Genomic DNA, 21,530 nt, shown 5'->3' with positions numbered 1-21,530 from the left:
TTAACTACTTTGATCTGATCAGTATACATTATATGTATCGAAACATTACTACACACCCATGAATATGTACAATTACTATTTGTTAATTCAAAAAATAAAACTTTTTAAAATCATTTAAATGCAAGATAAATTATTTACATGTTTGTTTCTTACCATGGCAAGAACCCTCAATTTCTTCATATCCTGTACTGCAGATGCACCTTCCAAGAGGAACCAGCCAATCTCCATCAGCTCCACAATACAGTTTAGGAGTGTCACGCTCTTCAGCACTCTTCACACAAGAACCCCGTACTTCAACCAAAGAGGAGGAATCAACCCTTGGAATGGTATCAGGAAACATGGCCAAGTTACGAACAGTGAAGGGGCATTTCTTGTAGAAAACACGGACTGAAACCAGGGCAATGCACGCCCCAATGTCTTGAAAAGCCAGATAAAATCCTTTCCTTTCTATAGGCCCCACCTCACGAATTTCAGTGTTGAGTTTGAGGATGCGATCACCCAAGTCCATCTGGGTAAAACTCTCATCAGCAGCAATTGTGTCGATCTTTGTATACTGGTTTGGCTTGAATTTAATTCCGTGGGACTCATCTGATTCCATATAAAACAGATTAAACGTTTCTTTGCAAGTCCCCAAGACCCATGGGATGCTGTTACAATCCCTTAGTGTGAATTTCATTTCCACATAAATTTTCTGAGCTGCATCACGGGAGATCCAGTTTGTACGAAGCCAGTTGTTTTGGTTTGGTTCCATTACATTACATACCTGGTATGTGTGAATGGGCCTATTATGTTCATCCATTTCAGTGATGGCATCCCACTACAAAAAGGGAAAAAAGTAATTAAGTGATTTTAAACCACAGTGATTAAACAGAAATGATTACTTACAATTTTTTTGTTTTACCAAAATAAAAATGAATTAAAAGGATACAAATGAAGCTACTCAAAGCATCAATGGAACAGCATTTTAACCATGAGCCTTTAGTTAAAAGTACAGGTTCTAGAATCAGCTGCCCTGTCTTGCCTTCCTACACATTAACTGCATGACAACTTTATTTGATCACTAGTTTCCTCAACTGTAAAGGAGCTGATAATAGTACCTGTTTCACAGGGTTGCTGTAAGGTGTAAATTAGATAAATACATGTACAGCACTTCAGATAGTTCCTGGCATACTATAAGAACATTAAATAGCATCCATTATCTTATCAGAACAACTAAATATATAAAAAACGCACTTAGGGTTTCCCGTCTTTCCTCATATCCAATTTGCCACAAATTGTGGTGTGTTTTCTTTGCCAATAGTCAATTAAATATTTATATGACTACTTCAATAGAAAACAGACATGGATAAGGCCTTAGGCTTATTTGATAAAAATTTATCAGGCATTCCCATACCCTGGACACTAGAAATACAGCAGTTAACAAGCTGAACAAAAACTCTCTGCCTTTATAAAGCTTACTTTGGATGGAAGAGAGACAATTAAAAAGTAGAAATTAATAAAACTAAATAATATGGTAGAAAGTACAATGGGGAAAAACGGGGCAAGGAGATTAAGAAGAGGGTTATAATTTTAAGTGGGTGGCTAGAAAAGGCCTTACTGAGGTAGTGACATTTACGCATTGCCTTAGAGATGAGATAGTGAAACTTGCAAAGAGGAAGCAGTAAATACAAATAACCTGAGGCAAGACTGTACAGGTATATTTGAGGAACAGCGTAAGTGGGCACTGAAAGCACATTAGGTAATAAGAACAGAGGGTCAGAGAGCAGCCAAACCAAAAGTCTTTATTAAGCATTTTAAGCCCTTTGGCTTTTACTCTGAGCTAGGTCACTGGATTATTTTCACTTCTGTATGTTTATGTACAAGCAGTTTGCCACTTGATTGCATAGAAAGACTTTGTCCATTTTTAAGGGATTTAATAAAAATATTTGGGTACCCTGAAAGCAGTTTATATTATCAATATTTATTCATTTAATATTGCATACTTCTATACTGTAAATTTAGATTATAACTCCATTTTATTTGTATAGTTACAACTGGTCATTTTCAATACAAGAAAAACATTCAGGTAACCTTATAGCATTTTTGGGAAAACATGCTAGGCATCATAGTTTATCATTTCTATTAGAGTATACTGAAAACGACAAATGGTTTGCTATAGTGAATAAGGGTTCTATTGGTTGATAACATACTTCAGTTATTTATAATAAGATTATTTAACACACTCTGTTTGCAGTTTCTTATTTTAACTGGCTATAGAGAGTTACTAAATCAAGGCTGGTTGAATTTCATTAGTATAGTTTCTAACAGAATGCCTATTTTCCTCAGTATATAGGACTATTATGACACAAAGTACTTTTAATTATCTACTGTAAATTTCCAGAATAATTTATATTATCCATCATGCAAACTTAAACACAATCTTTATCCAAAAAATATTTTCTGCAAATTTCTTGCTTGAAATCCAGAGGGCATTTTCCAGAGAAAACAATGAGTTCCTTTGAATTGTATATTTAATTTTACAAAATACACACACTTTTTATCAGGGGTGATTCAAAAATCTCATGGGAATATACACGATATTTCCCATCTAAATGCCTTTCATCCTAATGTATAATGGGTCTTATGTTACTCTGAGGACACTTAAAGGCAAACCAGCACTATCACAGCTCATTGGAACCACAATATAATCATTCTAAATATAACTGTGAACCAAGATAATAGTAAAAAATATGATATAATTTTAAACTGTCAAAATCAATGTCTAAAAATCTAGGTATTTTACTCATAGGAAAGCATCTAAAGTACTCATCCAATGATGATTTTTATTTTGAATACATTTATAATTACAATTGATTTCACTTCTCAGGGAATGCATATACATTATTATTAATGTCTATACTACATCCTTTACTCTCCCATATAGGAGTAAAGAATTATATTCCGGGGGGTGTTTCCAAGATGGCCAAATAGGAACAGCTCCAGTCTACAGCTCCTAGCATGAGCGACACAGAAGACAGGTGATTTCTACATTTCCAACTGAGGTACCGGGTTCATCTCAATGGGGCTCGTCAGACAGTGGGGGCAAGACAGTGGGTGCAGCCCACCGAGTCTGAGCCAAAGCAGGGCGAAGCATCGCCTCACCCATGAAGTGCAAGGGGTCAGGGAATTCCCTTTCATAGCCAAGCAAAGCTGTGACAGATGGCATCTGGAAAATCGGGTCACTCCCACCCTAATACTGTGCTTTTCCGACACTTTTAGCAAATGGCACACCAGGAGATTATATCCCGCACATGGCTTAGAGGGTCCCATGCCCACAGAGCCTTGCTCATTGCTAGCACAGCAGTCTGAGATCAAACTGCAAGGCAGCAGCAAGGCTGGGGGAGGGACGCTCACCATTGCTGAGGCTTGAGTAGGTAAACAAAGCAGCGGGGAAGCTGGAACTGGGTAGAGCACACCCCAGCTCAAGGAGGCCTGCCTGCCTCTGTAGATGCCACCTCTGGGGGCAGGGCATAGCCAAACAAAAGACAGCAGAAACCTCTGCAGACTTAAATGTCCCTGTCTGACAGCTTTGAAGAGAGTAGTGGTTCTCCCAGCATGGATTTTGAGATCTGAGAATGGACAGACTGCCTCCTCAAGTGGGTTCCATACCCCCAAGTAGCCTAACTGGGAGGCACCCCCCAGGAGGGGCAGACTGACACCTCACACGGCCAGGTACCCCTCTGAGACGAAGCTTCCAGAGGAACAATCAGGCAGCAACATTTGCTGTTCAGCAATATTCGCTGTTCTGCAGCCTCCACTGCAGATACCCAGACAAACAGGGTCTGGAGTGGACCTCCAGCAAACTCCAACAGACCTGCAGCTGAGGGTCCTGACTGTTAGAAGGAAAACTAACAAAGAGAAAGGACATCTACACCAAAACCCCATCTGCACGTCACCATCATCAAAGACCAAAGGTAGATAAAACCACAAAGATGGGAAAAAAACAGAGGAGAAAAGCTGTAAATTCTAAAAACCAGAGCACCTCTCCCCCTCCAAAGGAAAGCAGCTCCTCGCCAGCAACGGAATAAAGCTGGACGGAGAATGACATTGACGAGTTGAGAGAAGAAGGCTTCAGACAATCAAACTTCTCCCAGCTAAAGAAGGAAGTTAGAACCCATTGCAAAGAAGCTAAAAACCTTGAAAAAAGATTAAATGAATGGCTAACTAGAATAACCAGTGCAGAGAAGTCCTTGAATGACCTGATGGAGCGGAAAACCATGGCATGAGAACTATGTGATGAATTCACAAGCTTCAGTAGCTGATTCAATCAACTGGAAGAAAGGGTATCAGTGATTGAAGATCAAATGAATGAAAAGAAGTGAGAAGAGAAGTTTAGGGAAAAAAGAGTAAAAAGAAATGAAGAAAGCCTCCAAGAAATATGGGACTATGTGAAAAGACAAAATCTACATCTGATTGGTGTACCTGAAAGTGATGGGGAGAATGGAACCAAGCTGGAAAACACTCTGCAGGATATCATCCAGGAGAACCTCCCCAACCTAGCAAGGCAGGCCAACATTCAAATTCAGGAAATACAGAGAATGCCACAAAGATACTCCTCGAGAAGAGCAACTCCAAGACACATAATTGTCAGATTCACCAAAGTTGAAATGGAGGAAAAAATGTTAAGGGCAGCCAGAGAGAAAGGTCACGTTACCCACAAAGGGAAACCCATCAGACTAACAGCTGATCTCTCCGCAGAAACTCTACAAGCCAGAAGAGAGTGGGGGCCAATATTCAACATTCTTAAACAAAAGAATTTACAACCCAGAATTTCATATCCAGCCAAACTAAGCTTCATAAGTAAGGGAGAAATAAAATACTTTACAGACAAACAAATGCTGCTAGTTTTTGTCACCAGCAGACCTGCCCTATAAGAGCTCCTGAAGGAAGCACTAAACATAGAAAGGAACAACCGGTACCAGCCACTGCAAAAAACATGCCAAATTGTAAAGACCATCGAGGCTAGGAAGAAACTGCATCAACTAACGAGCAAAATAACCAGTTAACATCATAATGACAGGATCAAATTCACACATAACAATATTAACCTTAAATGTAAATGGGCTAAATGCTCCAATTAAAAGACACAGACTGGCAAATTGGATAAAGAGTCAAGACCCATCAGTGTGCTGTATTCAGGAGACCCATCACATATGCAGAGACACACATAGGCTCAAAATAAAGGGATAGAGGAAGATCCACCAAGCAAATGGAAAACAAAAAAAGGCAGGGGTTGCAATCATAGTCTCTGATAAAACAGACTTTAAACTAACAAAGATCAAAAGAGACAAAGAAGGCCATTACATAATGGTAAAGGGATCAATTCAACAAGAAGAGCTAACTATCTTAAATATATATGCACCCAATACAGAGGCACACAGATTCATAAAGCAAGTCCTCAGAGATCTACAAAGATACTTAGACCCCACGCAACAATAATGGGAGACTTTAACACCCCACTGTCAACATTAGACAGATCAACGAGACAGAAAGTTAACAAGGATATCCAGGAATTGACCTCAGCTCTGCACCAAGTGGACCTAATAGACATCTACAGAACTCTCCATCCCAAATCAACAGAATATACATTCTTCTCAGCACCACATCACACTTATTCCAAAATTGACCACATAGTTTGAAGTAAAGCACTCCTCAGCAAATGTAAAAGAACACAAATTATAACAAACTGTCTCTCAGACCACAGTGCAATCAAACTAGAACTCAGGATTAAGAAACTCACTCAAAACCGCTCAACTACCTGGAAACTCAACAACCTGCTCCTGAATGACTACTGAGTACATAACAAAATGAAGGCAGAAATAAAGATGTTCTTTGAAACCAACAAGAACAAAGACACAACGTACCAGAATATCTGGGACACATTCAAAGCAGTGTGTAGAGGGAAATTTATAGCACTAAATGCCCACAAGAGAAAGTGGGAAAGATCTAAAATTGACACCCTAACATCACAATTAAAAGAACTAGAAAAGCAAGAGCAAACACATTCAAAAGCTAGCAGAAGGCAAGAAATAACTAAGACTAGAGAAGAACTGAAGGAGATAGAGACACAAAAAACCCTTCAAAAAATCAATGAGTCCAGTGGATGGTTTTTTGAAAAGATCAACAAAATTGATAGACCGCTAGCAAGACTAATAAAGAAGAAAAGAGAGAAGAATCAAATAGACGTAATAAAAAATGATAAAGGGGATATCACCACTGATCCCACAGAAATGCAAACTACCATCAGAGAATACTATAAACACCTCTATGCAAATAAACTAGAAAATCTAGAAGAAACAGATAAATTCCTGGACACATACAACTTCCCAAGACTAAACCAAGAAGAAGTTGAATCTCTGAATGGACCAACAACAAGCTCTGAAATTGAGGCAATAATTAATAGCCTAGGAACCAAAAAAAAGTCCAGGACCAGACGGATTCACAGCAGAATTCTGTCAGAGGTACAAGGAGGAGCTGGTACCATTCCTTCTGAAATTATTCCAATCAATAGAAAAAGAGGGAATCCTCCCTCACTTATTTTATGAGGCCAGCATCATCTTGATACCAACGCCTGGCAGACACACAACAAAAAAAAGAGAATTTTAGACCAATATTCCTGATGAACATCGATGCAAAAATCCTCAATAAAATCCTGGCAAAACAAATCTAGCAGCACATCAAAAAGCTTATCCACCATGATCAAGTGGGCTTCATCCCTGAGATGCAAGGCTGGTTCAACATAAACAAATCAATAAATGAAATCCAGCACATAAACAGAAACAAAGACAAAAACCACATGATTATCTCAATAGATGCAGAAAAGGCCTTTGAGAAAATTCAACAGCCCTTCATGCTAAAAACTCTCAATAAATTAGGTATTGATGGGACGTATCTCAAAATAATCAGAGCTATTTATGACAAACCCATAGCCAATATCATACTGAATGGGCAAAACTGGAAGCATTCCCTTTGAAAACTGGCACAAGACAGGGATGCCCTCTCTCACCACTCCTATTCAACATAGTGTTGGAAGTTCAGGCCAGGGCAATCAGGCAGGAGAAAGAAATAAAGGGTATTCAATTAGGAAAAGAGGAAGTCAAATTGTCCCTGCTTGCAGATGACATGATTGTATATTTAGAAAACCCCATCGTCTCAGCCCAAAATCTCCTTAAGCTGATAAGCAACTTCAGCAAAGTCTCAGGATACAAAATCAATGTACAAAAATCACAAGCATTCTTATACACCAATAACAGAAAAACAGAGAGCCAAATCATGAGTGAACTCTCATTCACAATTGCTTCAAAGAGAATAAAATACCTAGGAATCCAACTTACCAGGGATGTGAAGAACCTCTTCAAAAAGAACTACAAACCACTGCTTAATGAAATAACAGGATACAAAGAAATGGAAGAACATTCCATGCTCATGGGTAGGAAGAATCAATATCATGAAAATGGCCATACTGCCCAAGGTAAGTTATAGATTCAATACCATCCCCATCAAGCTACCAATGACTTTCTTCACAGAATTGGAAAAAACTACTTTAAAGTTCATATGGAACCAAAAAAGAGCCCACTTTGCCAAGACAATCCTAAGCCAAAAGAACAAAGCTGGAGGCATCATGCTACCTGACTTCAAACTATACTACAAGGCTACAGTAACCAAAACAGCATGGTACTGGTACCAAAACAGAGATATAGACCAATGGAACAGAACAGACCCCTCAGAAATAATACCACACATCTACAACCATCTGATCTTTGACAAAACTGACATAAACAAGAAATGGGGAAAGGATTCCCTATTTAATAAATGGTGCTGAGAAAACTGGCTAGCCACATGTACAAAGCTGAAACTGGATCCCTTCCTTACACCTTATACAAAAATTAATTCAAGATGGATTAAAGACTTAAATGTTAGACCTAAAGCCATAAAAACCCTAGAAGAAAACCTAGGTAATACCATTCAGGACATAGGCATGGGCAAGGACTTCATGTCTAAAACACCAAAAGCAATGGCAACAAAAGCCAAAATTGACAAATGGGATCTAATTAAACTAAAGAGCTTCTGCACAGCAAAAGAAACTACCATCAGAGTGAACAGGCAACCTACAGAATGGGAGAAAATTTTTGCAATCTACTCATCTGACAAAGGGCTAATATCAAGAATCTATAAAGAACTCAAACAAATTTACAAGAAAAAAGCAAACAACCCCATCAAAAAGTGGGTGAAGGATATGAACAGACACTTCTCAAAAGAAGATATTTATGCAGCCAAAAGGCACATGAAAAAATGCTCATCATCACTGGCCATCAGAGAAATGCAAATCAAAACCACAACGAGATACCATCTCACACCAGTTAGAATGGCGATCATTAAAAAGTCAGGAAACAACAGGTGCTGGAGAGGATGTGGAGAAATAGCAACACTTTTACATCATTGGTGGGACCGTAAACTAGTTCAACCATTGTGGAAGACAGTGTGGCAATCCCTCAAGGATCTAGAACTAGAAATACCATTTAACCCAGCCATCCCATTACTGGGTATATACCGAAAGGATGATAAATCATGCTGCTATAAAGGCACATGCACACATATGTTTATTGTGGCACTATTCACAATAGCAAAGACTTGGAACCAACCCAAATGTCCATCAATGATAGACTGGATTAAGAAAATGTGGCACATATACACCATGGAATACTATGCAGCCACAAAAAAGGATGAGTTCATGTCCTTTGTAGGGACATGGATGAAGCTGGAAACCATCATTCTCAGCAAAGTATTGCAAGGACAAAAAACCAAACACCGCATGTTCTCACTCATAGGTGGGAATTGAACAATGATAACACAGGAAGGGAAACATCACACACCAGGGCCCGTGGTGGGGTGGGGGTAGGGGAGAGGGAAAGCATTAGGAGATATACCCAATGTAAATGATGAGTTAATGGGTGCAGCACACAAACATGGCACATATATACATATGCAACAAACCTGCACGTTGTGCACATGTACCCTAGAAATTTAAGTATAAAAAAAGAATTATATTCCCTGTAAATTCTGTTTTAGTATCTTCCTCACTTCATATTAACAAAAAGCATTAACCATGTTCAACAAAAAATTAATTCTCTGAAAATGTGAGATTAACTTTAACTCAAATATGAAGAAGTGTTTGAAAATATCATTTATGAAATTATAACATTTCCTTATTTACAAATACATTCAGTTGCGGAGATGTTCAGAATGAGAGAAGGGTCCGAAGTGAAAAAATATATGTATTCTCTAATCAGAACCGATATAAACCAAGAAATATAGAAGTACCAAAATACACACAGATAATCGGAAATGTTATTCTTCTCAAATACAGTGCATAAGGACACATAACAAAATGATGCATTTTTTTTTACACTGAGTTTGTGATGTTTGATGAAAAATAATGTTTCTTCTTTTACTTAAAATAAATTAGAATTAGACTTAGGTACCAAAACACTCAAAACAGACATAATTGGTAAATTTCATCTTATTCAAGAATATAGAAAGTAATATATATTGACATACAAATTTGGATCTGATTCCCTAAAACAAGAATATAGATTCAAGATTGATATACATCTAAAAGCCTATGGAATTTGCCATAAAATATAACATTAGTAGGTATAGAAATTATATCACATTTCAGGCATACTTTTCCTTTTGGAAATACTGCATTTATATATAAAGATGAACCCTGAACACAAGTTTAAGCTATGCAGGTCCACTTACAATGAATTTTCTTCAGCCTCTGCAACCTCTGAAACAGCAAGACCAACCCTTCCACTTTACCCTTCTCTTTAGCCTACTCAACATAAAGACAACAAGGATGAAGGCCACTTCATGATCGTCCAGTTCCATTTAATGAATAGTCAATATATTTTCTCTTCCTTATGATTTTCTTTCCTTTTTCTGAGATAGGGTCTCACTCTGTTACCCAGGTTGGAGCAAAGTGGCACAATTTTTGGTCACTGCAACCTCCATGTCTCAGGCTCAAGAAATCCTTCCACCTCAGCTTCCAAAGTAGCTGGGACTACAGGCATGCACCACCACGCCCAGCTAATTTTTTGTATTTTGGATAGAGATGGGATTTTGCCATGTTGCCCAGGCTGGTCTCAAACTCCTGAGCTCAGGTGATACACCTGCCTTGGCCTCTCAAATTTCTGGGATTACAGGCATGAGGCAGCATGCCCAGCTATGATTAATAACATTTTCTTTTCTCTAGCTTACTTTATTGTAAGAATACAGTATGTGTAATATATAACATAGAAACTATGTGTTAATCAACTGTTTATGTTATCAACAAGGCTTCTGATAAACCTTCTGATAAACAGTAGGCTATTAGTAGTTAACTTTTCTGGACAGTCAAATGTTATACATGGATTTTCAATAACACAGAGGTCAATCTCCATGCTGTTCAAGGGGTCAATTTTAACCTTTTAGTTATAATTTCAAGTATTAAATTAAATAGGGTCTCTAAAAAGTAGGGGTCCCAAGGCAAGAATATGAGTATGGCAGCTCACATACCACATGCCTTAATATTTTTAAATGATAAATCTTTTGTTACTTGTATAAATGTATAGAATACAAGTATAATTTTGTTACACTAATATATTCCATATTGGTGAAGTCAGGGCTTTAGTGTACTCATCACCGGAATAATGTACCTTGCACCATTAAGTAATTTCTCATCATCCACCTTTCACCCTTTTACCCTCATCATTCACCTTTACCCTTTCACCTTTCCAAGTCTCCATTGTCTATCATTCCACAGTGTACATCTATGTGTGCACATTATTTAGCTCCCACTTATGAATGAGAACATGCAGTATTTGTCTTTCTGTGTCTCAGTTGTTTCATTTAAGATAATAGCCTGCAGTTCCATTCTTTAAATTAGACCAAACTTAAAATATACAGTACCAGTCTACTTTGTAAAGATACTTTCATAACAACCTGACAATCCAGGTTCATATTTAAAATACTTGGACTCCTAAGACCCTAGGCAGCATGTAGTGGCCTATAGAGAGCCAGCTCTTAACCTCAGTTAATCCCACTTCTTTGCCCTTACCTGACTCTAGCTCTATCTCACACCCTGAGAGACTTCACATATGCACATATATGAGCATCTCATACACAAGCTGTGTCTTTTCCCTGTTTCAAAAAGCTGCCAACTTTAGTCCTCCAGTCAACTTAGGCTGAGCACACCAGTGTCACAGTACATCCTTTGGAGGATGACTCCCAGGAAGAATCTGTGAAGCTCCTAAAAGTAGACTTAAGGCCATTTGAGCAAGAAAGTCTAGGGTCTTGAATACCTGTGCTATGGTATAGAAAGAAACCATAAGATCTAAGTGGCATATCTTCTTATCCCTCAAGGTCATATCTTCATGAAGAGGAATGTAGCCAGAGGAGTGAACGGGCAAGACCATCTAAAGCTCTAGCATGGAGTAGAGGCTTCCCTTCCTGGGTCTAAAGATGATCATAATTCTTTTAAAAATCCAATTTGGACTGTAAGATTACTGGAATTATTCTTTAATAGAAAAGAGAGTTAAAAACCTATGTTTTACTTCATTATTAGGTAGTTAGTGTAAACATTTACTTTAAAAGCCTTTTTTTAACTTCATAAAGTACTTTGTCACCTCTACACATCATGTGTTAATAAGCATTAATTAAAATGTTAATTGTTAATTAACAACATTTTAGCGTAGGTTTAAGTGTAACAATCTAATAGTTTATATAGTAAAATATAGTAAGTGTTCAAAGGACAGCAACACTCATGAACTGGAGTTCTTTGGAAGGCTCAGACAAGAAGCATGCACTGGACTTGAACAATAAAGAATTATAAAATTCAATAAGCCAGAGGGAGGAAAGTGAATAGAAATTAATTTATGAAACTAAGCTATATGCATATACTTTTAGACAACTTTAGTTCTGTCCCACTTAAAGTTCCTACCCCTATTTAAAACAAACATATAATTTATTATCCAACTGTGAAATACTTAGACATGCATAAACCTGGTAAATGTACAAATTACAGGATAAAGTATATTATCAAACCTGTCATTAATTTTGCTATTAATTTTGCACTTCTGTCAGGTGCTAGCTTTTACATAATAGGTAATGAATACAAAACATTACAACTCCTCAATCACATGTATGCTTTTTAAGAAAAATTTTATGTAGAACTTACAATAAAATACTAATATATAATGTAGAAAAGAGTTAAATAAATCAAATTAAATAATACATGTTTCTGCAGGGAAGAAAATCTTGCAAATAATTTCTGTTTTCATGACCTATATGAGTAGAACAAGGAACTTCTATGGTCATTTTGTGAGCTCTTTTTTGGATCAAGGAGTGGACAGATGGATGACAAAGAGATGGATGGAAGAGTTTTGTAACTAAGTGTCCTGCTCAGTGAGAAGTTTTGGTTAAGCAAGAATCATTTGTACTCCAAGGAATTCTTTCTTTCATGTACTACAAGGTTACCTTGGATGTCATGATCCTTAAGGCCACTATTTATATACTGAACTTATATTCATCAAAACTTTTTCACAAATGTTACCTCATTTGGTCTTCATTGGTCCAATAAAGCAAGACAGGTATTTTTGTTTTCATAATAACAATAAGGAATCCAATACCCAAGAATAAAATCAATTACCCAGTGTTTCATGGACTAGAATTAGAACTAGGTCTTCTAACTTTATTTTACGTATTCTATGACGTTAAGACCTCTTAAAAAGCTTGCTGGGAGGAGATGGTATGGGTGGAGAAACTGCACTTCTCATTGCTAGCCAATTATTAGATATAGCAAAGGGCTGGGCCTGGAGCTTCATATGCAAGTCTGCCCCTCCCAAGTCTACAGCCCCAAACTCTTCCTTATGATGTGTTACTCTCACACATCAAGGCAATATTTCCCCTGCCCTAGATGATCGATCATAGGGCAGGTATCCAGTACTTACAGACCACCCCTATTGCCCAAATTCCACAGGAATTATTCAAACTAAGCAAACACCAAAGTGTTTGCTTTGCTCCACCCTGTCTTTCCCTCAGAAACCCTAGTAAAGGCTCTAGCCTAGATTGCCCCTCACTCCTGTCTTCTACCACCTGACCAAAACATAGTGCTTCCTGTGTGGCCCTGAATGGCATGCACTGACCCCCTCTCTGGGACTTATGAGTATAATAAACTTCTTTCCGGGCCTTGTTCTCATTTCCTCCTATGACCACATTGACTTTATCACACTGTATTCCACATGTATGTCTTAGAATGAATAAATTGTTATATGGATCTTAAGACATTCCTCCTGGCATCCTGTCAAAGGACAGCTGATTCTTGCTTAACCAAAAGCTTTCATTGAACAAGAGACTCTGGCAAAATTTCCTCATATAGTCATTCCTTGACCCAAAAAAAAAGGATTCATAAAATGAACATAAGACAAAATAAGTCTCTCTGTTCTATTTATCCAGGACATAAGAATAGATGTAGTTTGCAAGATATTCTATTCTGTAGAAGCATGTATAATTCGATTTTTTGCTTTACTGAGCTCTTTTCTACTTTCTATATTGGTGAGTTATTTTATATATTGACATTTTAAATATTACATAACAAACATAAATTAAAAAAAAGAGACAGAGGAACTGGGATATTTTAGTTCAGTGCCTATTATGTAAAAGCAAGCACCTGACCAAACTGACCAACTTAGTACAGATTTAATAACAAAAGTATTTATAATGACATATATAATTTACAGATTCTTATATATTAGAGTTCTCTAAAAACCCTTCCCCATCAACATATAAATTTTCATTTCGATAGCAAGCTAAATAAACTAGGCCAAAAAGCCAGGTTTTAAAATTTTATGTTATAATAATAATTTAATAATATATCAATAATTAATAATATAATAATTTTAATATATTATTTGTAATTATAAGTATAATACAATTTTAATACATTATTTATAATTATAAGTATAATAAAGCTTTATATTATAAATACAATTTCATTATTTTATAATTATTAATCATACTACAAATATATAATTTTATTATATATATTTATTTTATTATTAATATATTTTATATATTTTATTAAATATACACAGTATATTATATATAATAAAGATTCTGTTATGTATATTTATTATGTATACACTATATTATATTATATAATATACAGAATCTATTATATCATATATTATATAATATACAGAATCTATCATATTATATATTATATAATATAGAGGTTCTTTTTCCTTTTTTTTTTTTTTTTTTTTTTTTTTTTGATATGGAGTCTCGCTCTGTCGCCCAGGCTGGAGAGCAGTGGCATGATCTTGGCTCACTGCAGCCCCAACGCCCGGGTTCAGGCAATTTCCCTGCCTCAGCCTCCCAAGTAGCTGGGATTACAGGTACATGCCATCACGCCTGGCTAATTTTTTTGTATTTTTAGTAGAGACAGAGTTTCACCATGTTGGCCAGACTGGTCTCGAACTCCTGAACCCTCAGGCAATCCGCCCCCCTCAGCCTCCCAAAGTGCTGGGATTATAGGCGTGAGCCACTGTGCCCAGCAATATAGAGATTCTTAATAGTACAGATTTAATGACAGATTTATTTATAATGATATATTTATAATAATTACAGATTGAATTATTTTAAACCTGTAATAGCTACAATTACCAAACTTATGTACATCTAAACATTTCACAGCTAAAGAATAAGTTATATGTATATTTGTTTTAAAAAGGGTAAGAAGTTTTACTTCCTGGATATACATGGTGCAGGATTAAAATTGCCAATAGTGTGTGCATATAGCTTAGTGGTTTTTGGGCTGTATCATCTGAAGTGAATATTTGTTAGAAGTGATAGGAAATGTGATAGCTATGAGCAATAATTAATCTATTTAATATTTATGCCTGAGGATTCTCTAAAAACCCTTCTCCATCCACATATGAATTTTTGTTTCTATAGCAAGCTAAATAAACTAGGCCAAAAAACCAGATTCCTTTTGGGTATAGAAAGTCAGAACAAGGAAATTAATTCTTAAAGCAACTGGCAGTCATTGAGGAATTAGATGGCTTTCTTTTCTTGGAGAACAAAATAAGGCAATCAAACAGCCTTTCTAGGCAAAGAATATTCAGATAATATGCTGGCAAATGGACACATACATCCAAAGTTCTTACATAAATCTCTCAAATTTATATCTTCTTCCCTCTGAAAATCTTTAGAATTCAACAGAAATATAAACTTTTATTTCCAAAATGAATTTTGAAATTTTAAAATAGGAGCAGATAGTTTGTTTCTTAGCACAGAACGGACTATTGGAAAGCTAATTATATTTTCAAATGGCAAGGATAAGTCCTGATAAAATACTCAAAACACATAGCAAAAGAAAAGAGCATTTACCATCAGACCAGTGTGCTCGCCTATGTATCCCAGAGAGAAAAGGGAGGGGGAAGTCACACCCTAGATGCCTTAAGACCTTAAACAGCTGCGAGGCTGGTCTGATTTAAGGAAATGAAATATCAGTTAAAACCAATCTTAAATATGCTGATAGTAGGTAACAGAAAAAGAAGTATTCTAATAACACGAAAGACTGGGACTGCTGGAGAAACGTATTTTCATCTTTACCTGTGCTTCCTAAATACGTGTGTGTGTGTGTGTGTGTGTGTGTTTCTGAAATCTCTTTCCTCTATTCCCTTTTCTGTATTGATTTTTGTTAATTACATGCTGTAAGACCATATCCTCTAATACTAAAACTATTAAGGCATAAATTTATTTCCTCCTCAATTTCTAACAGATCCCAGTTATAGACTAAAAAGGACATAAATAATTGGAGATAATATTTTTCTTTATTGTTTTTCTTCAAAATGTATTTATAATAAATATATAAAGGGGGAATAGTCATGGAAAATAGAATATAACAAGTGACCATTTGAAAGATATAGAATCCAAAAGACTAAATGCATTTTTAAATTAGCTAGCATTACACTGGTAGATGATTAATACGGAAATGATACAGCATATTATTATTTTTTCCCAAAAGTAAAAGACAATTTAAAGATAGATTAAAACAATATACAACAACAAAATCATAATAAATCTATAATTTCTAGCCAGGTTTTTTATATAATATGTTCTCAATGTTTTGTAGTATATGCCAATAACTAATTATTCCTCCAAATCAACTAAATTTAAATGGGAAAGAGAGCCAAAAAGGGAAATAAAATCTTCAACTTCATTCTAAGATTAAGAATGCAGAATGGCTGAGAATGAAAAGTTGCAAAATGGCCCATATGTGATTTGTTCCAAACATTCTTCATCTTACCTTGCATAAGCCAAATAAACTAAGGTTGTTGAATGTACACGGGTATCTCATTGTGTAATTCTGCAGTGGCTTAATTTTTAAACATACGTATCTAATATTCTGTATCAAAGTAAAGCTTGTTAAAGAAGTCTTCTTATTCTAATATTACATTTTCCTCAGAACTACTTAAATATTCACTTTGTATCAATATACTGACATAAACTTAGAAAATTAGTGCCCTGAATTCTGCTGCTAGGCATGTAGTTAATAACATAAATCTGTTTTTGCAGCAGAAAAGTGAAGGCTCTGCATTTAAATGATGACCAGCTTTGGAGAATAAAACAAGAAGCAAAATGCATCATGTGCAGATACATTTCTATTTCACTTTGGGCAAACTTAAAACTTTTTTATTAACACTACAAAGATATTTAATAACAAAGGTAAGAATTCAGTGGTGTATCTGGAAGACAACTGCTGAGTCTAAGTAAGTTTTACAATTAAATTTTTTACTTTTGGTGGATTTGTCCTATTAACAGGATTAAAATATTATAGCAATAAAGATAATTTCTACTAAGAAGGAATACATTATCCCATAAAACTGTCACATATTCTGAAGATTAAATTTATTAAACAGTTCATCTTCTGTATGTCCAAAAGGCCTTAAATGGCTTACAAAGTTGAGATTCTTACTTAAACGATAAATAAAATATTGCAAATATTATCTTTGAAGATTTATAGGATTTCTAAATAAAGGGATTGCAAATATTTGTCTTAATTACCCTGTCTTATGTTCAGCAATATATGAATACTATGCTAGTTACATTGGACCTCCAAATATAGCAAGCACAGAAAAATAATCTCACAAACCACATTTAATTTGATTCTTGTAAGTTATAGAGAATGAAGCATATTATCCTGATTTATGGATAAGGAAGCTGATTTAAAGGAGGGAATTGACTCATCTGAGTTTACAAAGAAAACAGAACAATCAACACCAAAAGTATGTGAAAAGTTATGTTGGACCACATGAAGGCTTTGAATCAAGATAAATTTACGTAGACCGTAAGCTCTGTTAGGACAAGGACGTTGTCTTTTCATCATAGAGCTTCCCACACAAGCCTCCCATAGGATGTTCCCACAACAGGGATTGCAGTCGGTTCTTAATAGTTGTTAAATATACAAATTAATAATAAGAAAGCTTAAATCATAACTAAAACAACTGTGAATGCTTCCACTAATGGGAGAGCTACTCCTGCTCAAGTCATGATTCTATATATGACATGAGATGGAAAATATGTAAACTTTTAGCAATCTCCTAACCTAGCCATAGCATTTTAAAGACACCAGGATGACTCAGGTCAACAGAAACATACCATATGACTTAGCTGAAGCTTGCAAACATCACATGACTCACTGGACATCATGCTAGTGCACACAATTATAAGTTAGGATGAAAACTCAGGTTTATAACTAAGAGGCACTTTCTCTCTCTCTCTCGCTCTGTGTGTGTGTGTGTATGTGTGTGTGTATGAAGAGGCAGAGAAGAGGAAAACGGTATTTAGACTATGTGTCTGTGTCAGGAGAGAGAGGGAACTGAATAGGTGAAGTAATATTCAGGCTGCTTAGGAAGTATCCTTTAATGGAGAAGCACTTTAATAAAAAGAGACTATTTACAGATTCAATAAACTCACTTATCTTTGCTGTAATTACTAATAAAGTCTATAGCCCTGACTCTGAGTAACATTCTATTTAACTAAAAGGTATAATATTTAAGTATATTAACTTATGAATTGATAATTCTTATAAACATCACATATGAAATAAATGAAATGAATATTCAAACTGGACATGTTAATGTACATTGATAGACAAATCTCCTGAGAGTGTGATGTCCTGTACACATTACAGAAGGAAATTATTAATGAAGGAGAAAGTATTTAGCATATTAAATGACGCTGAAAGATCCACTAAGATAAAAACCACTCAATGTATACTAGATTTTTAACAGAAAATTTATCAGTGACCATGACAAGAAAATATTTGGTGGAGTGTTGGTTTGTTCAGAAGCACAATCTTCACACAGAAATCTGGAGAAGAGTTACTTCTTATTAAAGACATGCAACATGGAAATAAAATTTGCAGAGAACCATTTCAGTTGATTATGATTCTGTACACACCTTATTAGGTTATATTTTGGACCACTAATGTTGCTTTAACACTTCACAATGATATATGTTTTGACCTGGTTTTTCAAAATATATTAGACCTTCATATTTCAATTAAAATTATAGCTCTATTTAGGATTTCAGTTGTATAGGGATGGTTCTTGGAAGGTCAAAGCTTGCTTGACATCAGAATCCTACATGTGAAATTATATCCACGATCATCGGCCATTCTAATGGCTTCAGATGAGGTTTATCTGCATTAATTGACTTAACAATAGAAATTATAGGGTGCCAGATATGAAAATCTGACTTGAATAAAATTACAATTGGTTATATTATTTAATTTTGTATAGCATATTTCTATTTAGTGATTCTTAAACACAACATGTAAGTACATATATAATGGGAAAATTCTCAAAGTGGAGGCATTATTCTTTTATAATAATTCTATGGTGCTGATTTCCAATTGTTAAAAATTATCTTAGAATATCAAATTAGTAGAAGTTAGAAGAGTTGTTTTAAACTGCTGACCCAGGTTGAGAATTTCTTCTACATTCTATTTTTTAATTTCACAAATTATTAATTACCCAGAGTGTAATTTAGATTTACTATATTCTTTCTGTAAAACTGCTTATAAAGAACCATATGCATTTATGTAGATTTGGTGCAATCACTACTGTGTAATATGCCAAAGACAGCATAATAAACTTACCCTACTATTTCAAACAACCTTTAGAAAAAGTTTCATTAATCTTTTCTTAAGGAAAAGAAAGAAAAAGAATATTTGAGGCTAACTAAATAACAATGCTTAATAGTCATTCGCTTAGCAAACTTCAAGGAAAAAATCTATCCCTGAATATTGCACATTATATTGCACAGAATAGTAAACTAAAATTGCTGTTAGCATAGCAGTAAAGAACCTTATGATGCATCACACAGAGTTTTAAGGTCACATTGGGAATATAAATCTTTCAGCTCTGAAATACATTATATGGATCCAATGTACTTAGGTACTTTTGTACTTAGGTTCATTGTAAGTACCTAAGTACTAGACAAAAATGATTAAATGTTAATTCTCATATATACTTCTAATTAATCCAATATTCTTAAGAGTCAGAAATGAGAATTTTATCAAAAAATATTTATGAAATATTTTTTGAAGCTACTCTCAAAATACATAGAATGTGTGTGTGTGTGTGTGTGTGTCTGTGTGTGTGTGTGTCTGTGTGTGTGTGTGCTTTTACCATTTTCTCTATGGAAGTTTACAATTTAAATCCAATTTAAAGTTTACAGTTAAATCCAATAAGCAAACCAATACACATTTCCTAAGTGGTCAAACATTAAAAGGACACAGAATTAAGCTAAAAGCTACACATAATTAGATATGGTTACCACAGGGAAGAAGTTTACATCCAAAGTCAGTACACTTAAATGATCTAACATATACCTAACACAGTCAGTGTTAGAACAAAAATTAAGTGTAATAGTTTATAAGTTAATAGAAAATAAATAATTATATACACCCGATAAAATAGAAAAACTACATTGTAAACTACAGAAAGTATTACAGAATGAGTCATAAAGAGAAGAGAAAAAAATAGTAAGCATATAAATAAAAGGTATACAATAGCTCATAACAGAAGACGAAGGATACATGTCAATTGTCAAACAATAATTGCTAAATATCCACTTTTAAAAGATAAAGACTCCCAGATCTTACAATAAACAAAATCCAACTGCCGTCTACATGTTAGCTGAAGATCCATTCTCCTTCCAAAGTTCCTTCAACAACATCAAGTTCATCTTTACTAATCAGAGTACTCAGTAGCACTCAGTCTCCTGTGTCCAAACTTGATCACAAAAATCAATCAAAGTGCTTAACAAAGGAACTTCCAATAATTAAAACACACACACACACAACTGTTACTCAATTCTATGTTGTTAAAAAGATAACAACTAAAACAAAATAATCCAAAACAGTTAAAATGGATTTCTAGAAAAAGATACTGGTACACGATAATCAATCACGAAGAACTTGGCAACATATGTAAACATTCTAAGAAGTTATTTAAGACACTGATCTAGTAATTCTGCTTCTAGAATTTTATCATGAGATAATAAAGTTTGAAAAATAATTGTGGCAAAGTGAAATGACAGAATATCATACAGTCAGTAAAATTCAGTGTGAAAAAAGACATTCAATGACTTGGAAAAGTATTCATAATATACTAGTAAATGAAAAATTTAATTATAAAACAATAAGTAAACTATAATAATTTTTAAAACATACAGTAATAGATCATATATTATATAATGTAATACATTAAGTTGTATATATCATCTAAAATTATGCACCCTATAATTTCTTATTATATAACCTATGTTACATAAAGTGTGTGTGTGTGTGTGTATTCACAGCATAGAAGCACACTCACAAAGCTGAGGAAAGTTCTCTTCAAAACCTGAAACAAGAGTAATTATTTTTCAAAGAGGGGATTATCAATGAATTTTCTTTCTTCTTCATGACTTATGAATGTTTAGATTTTTCATAAGTTTTATGCTTACACAAGGAAAATGTTATTTTCCTAAGTGGTTAAAAATTAAAATGACACAGAATTAAGCTAAATGCTACACACAATTAAATATGGTTCCCACAGGCAAGAAGCTTACGTTAGAAGTCAGTATACTTAAAGGATCTAACATATACTTAACACAGTAAATATTAGGACAAAATTTAAAGTAAATGCAATAGTTTATAAGTTAATAGAAAAATAAATAATTATATACGCCTGAGAAAGAAGAAAAATCGCATTGTAAAAGAGAATGTTATTTTCCTTGTGTGAGCATAAAAATATGTCATTTTCCTTGTGTCAGCATAAATCTCATCACAAAAACAGTTTCCAAGCATAGAAAACTAAAATATCCTTAATCAATTCTGGAAAATTCCTATAATTGTGATAATAAATACATAACAACCTTATTTACTACAAAAAATC

The 21,530-nt window shown here is 34.8% G+C and overlaps 1 protein-coding gene across 6 annotated transcripts in view; it reads right to left on the bottom strand.

The window, feature by feature from the left end:
• Positions 1-21,530, bottom strand: part of EPHA6 (EPH receptor A6) — a 925,594-nt gene that overhangs the window by 751,452 nt on the left and 152,612 nt on the right. For all 6 annotated transcript variants that reach the window (XR_010132886.1, XM_055383474.2, XM_019024875.3 and 3 more), the window contains exon 3: positions 154-817. Coding sequence is in view for 5 of the 6 variants with exons in the window: in XM_055383474.2 (XP_055239449.2) it covers positions 154-817 (664 nt within the window). In the remaining variant the exon portion in view is untranslated. The remainder of the gene's footprint in view (positions 1-153; positions 818-21,530) is intronic.

The sequence above is a fragment of the Gorilla gorilla genome, chromosome 2, assembly GCF_029281585.2.
Source record: "Gorilla gorilla gorilla isolate KB3781 chromosome 2, NHGRI_mGorGor1-v2.1_pri, whole genome shotgun sequence".
NCBI lineage: Eukaryota > Metazoa > Chordata > Mammalia > Primates > Hominidae > Gorilla > Gorilla gorilla.
This window is presented reverse-complemented; position numbering and strand designations above follow the sequence as displayed.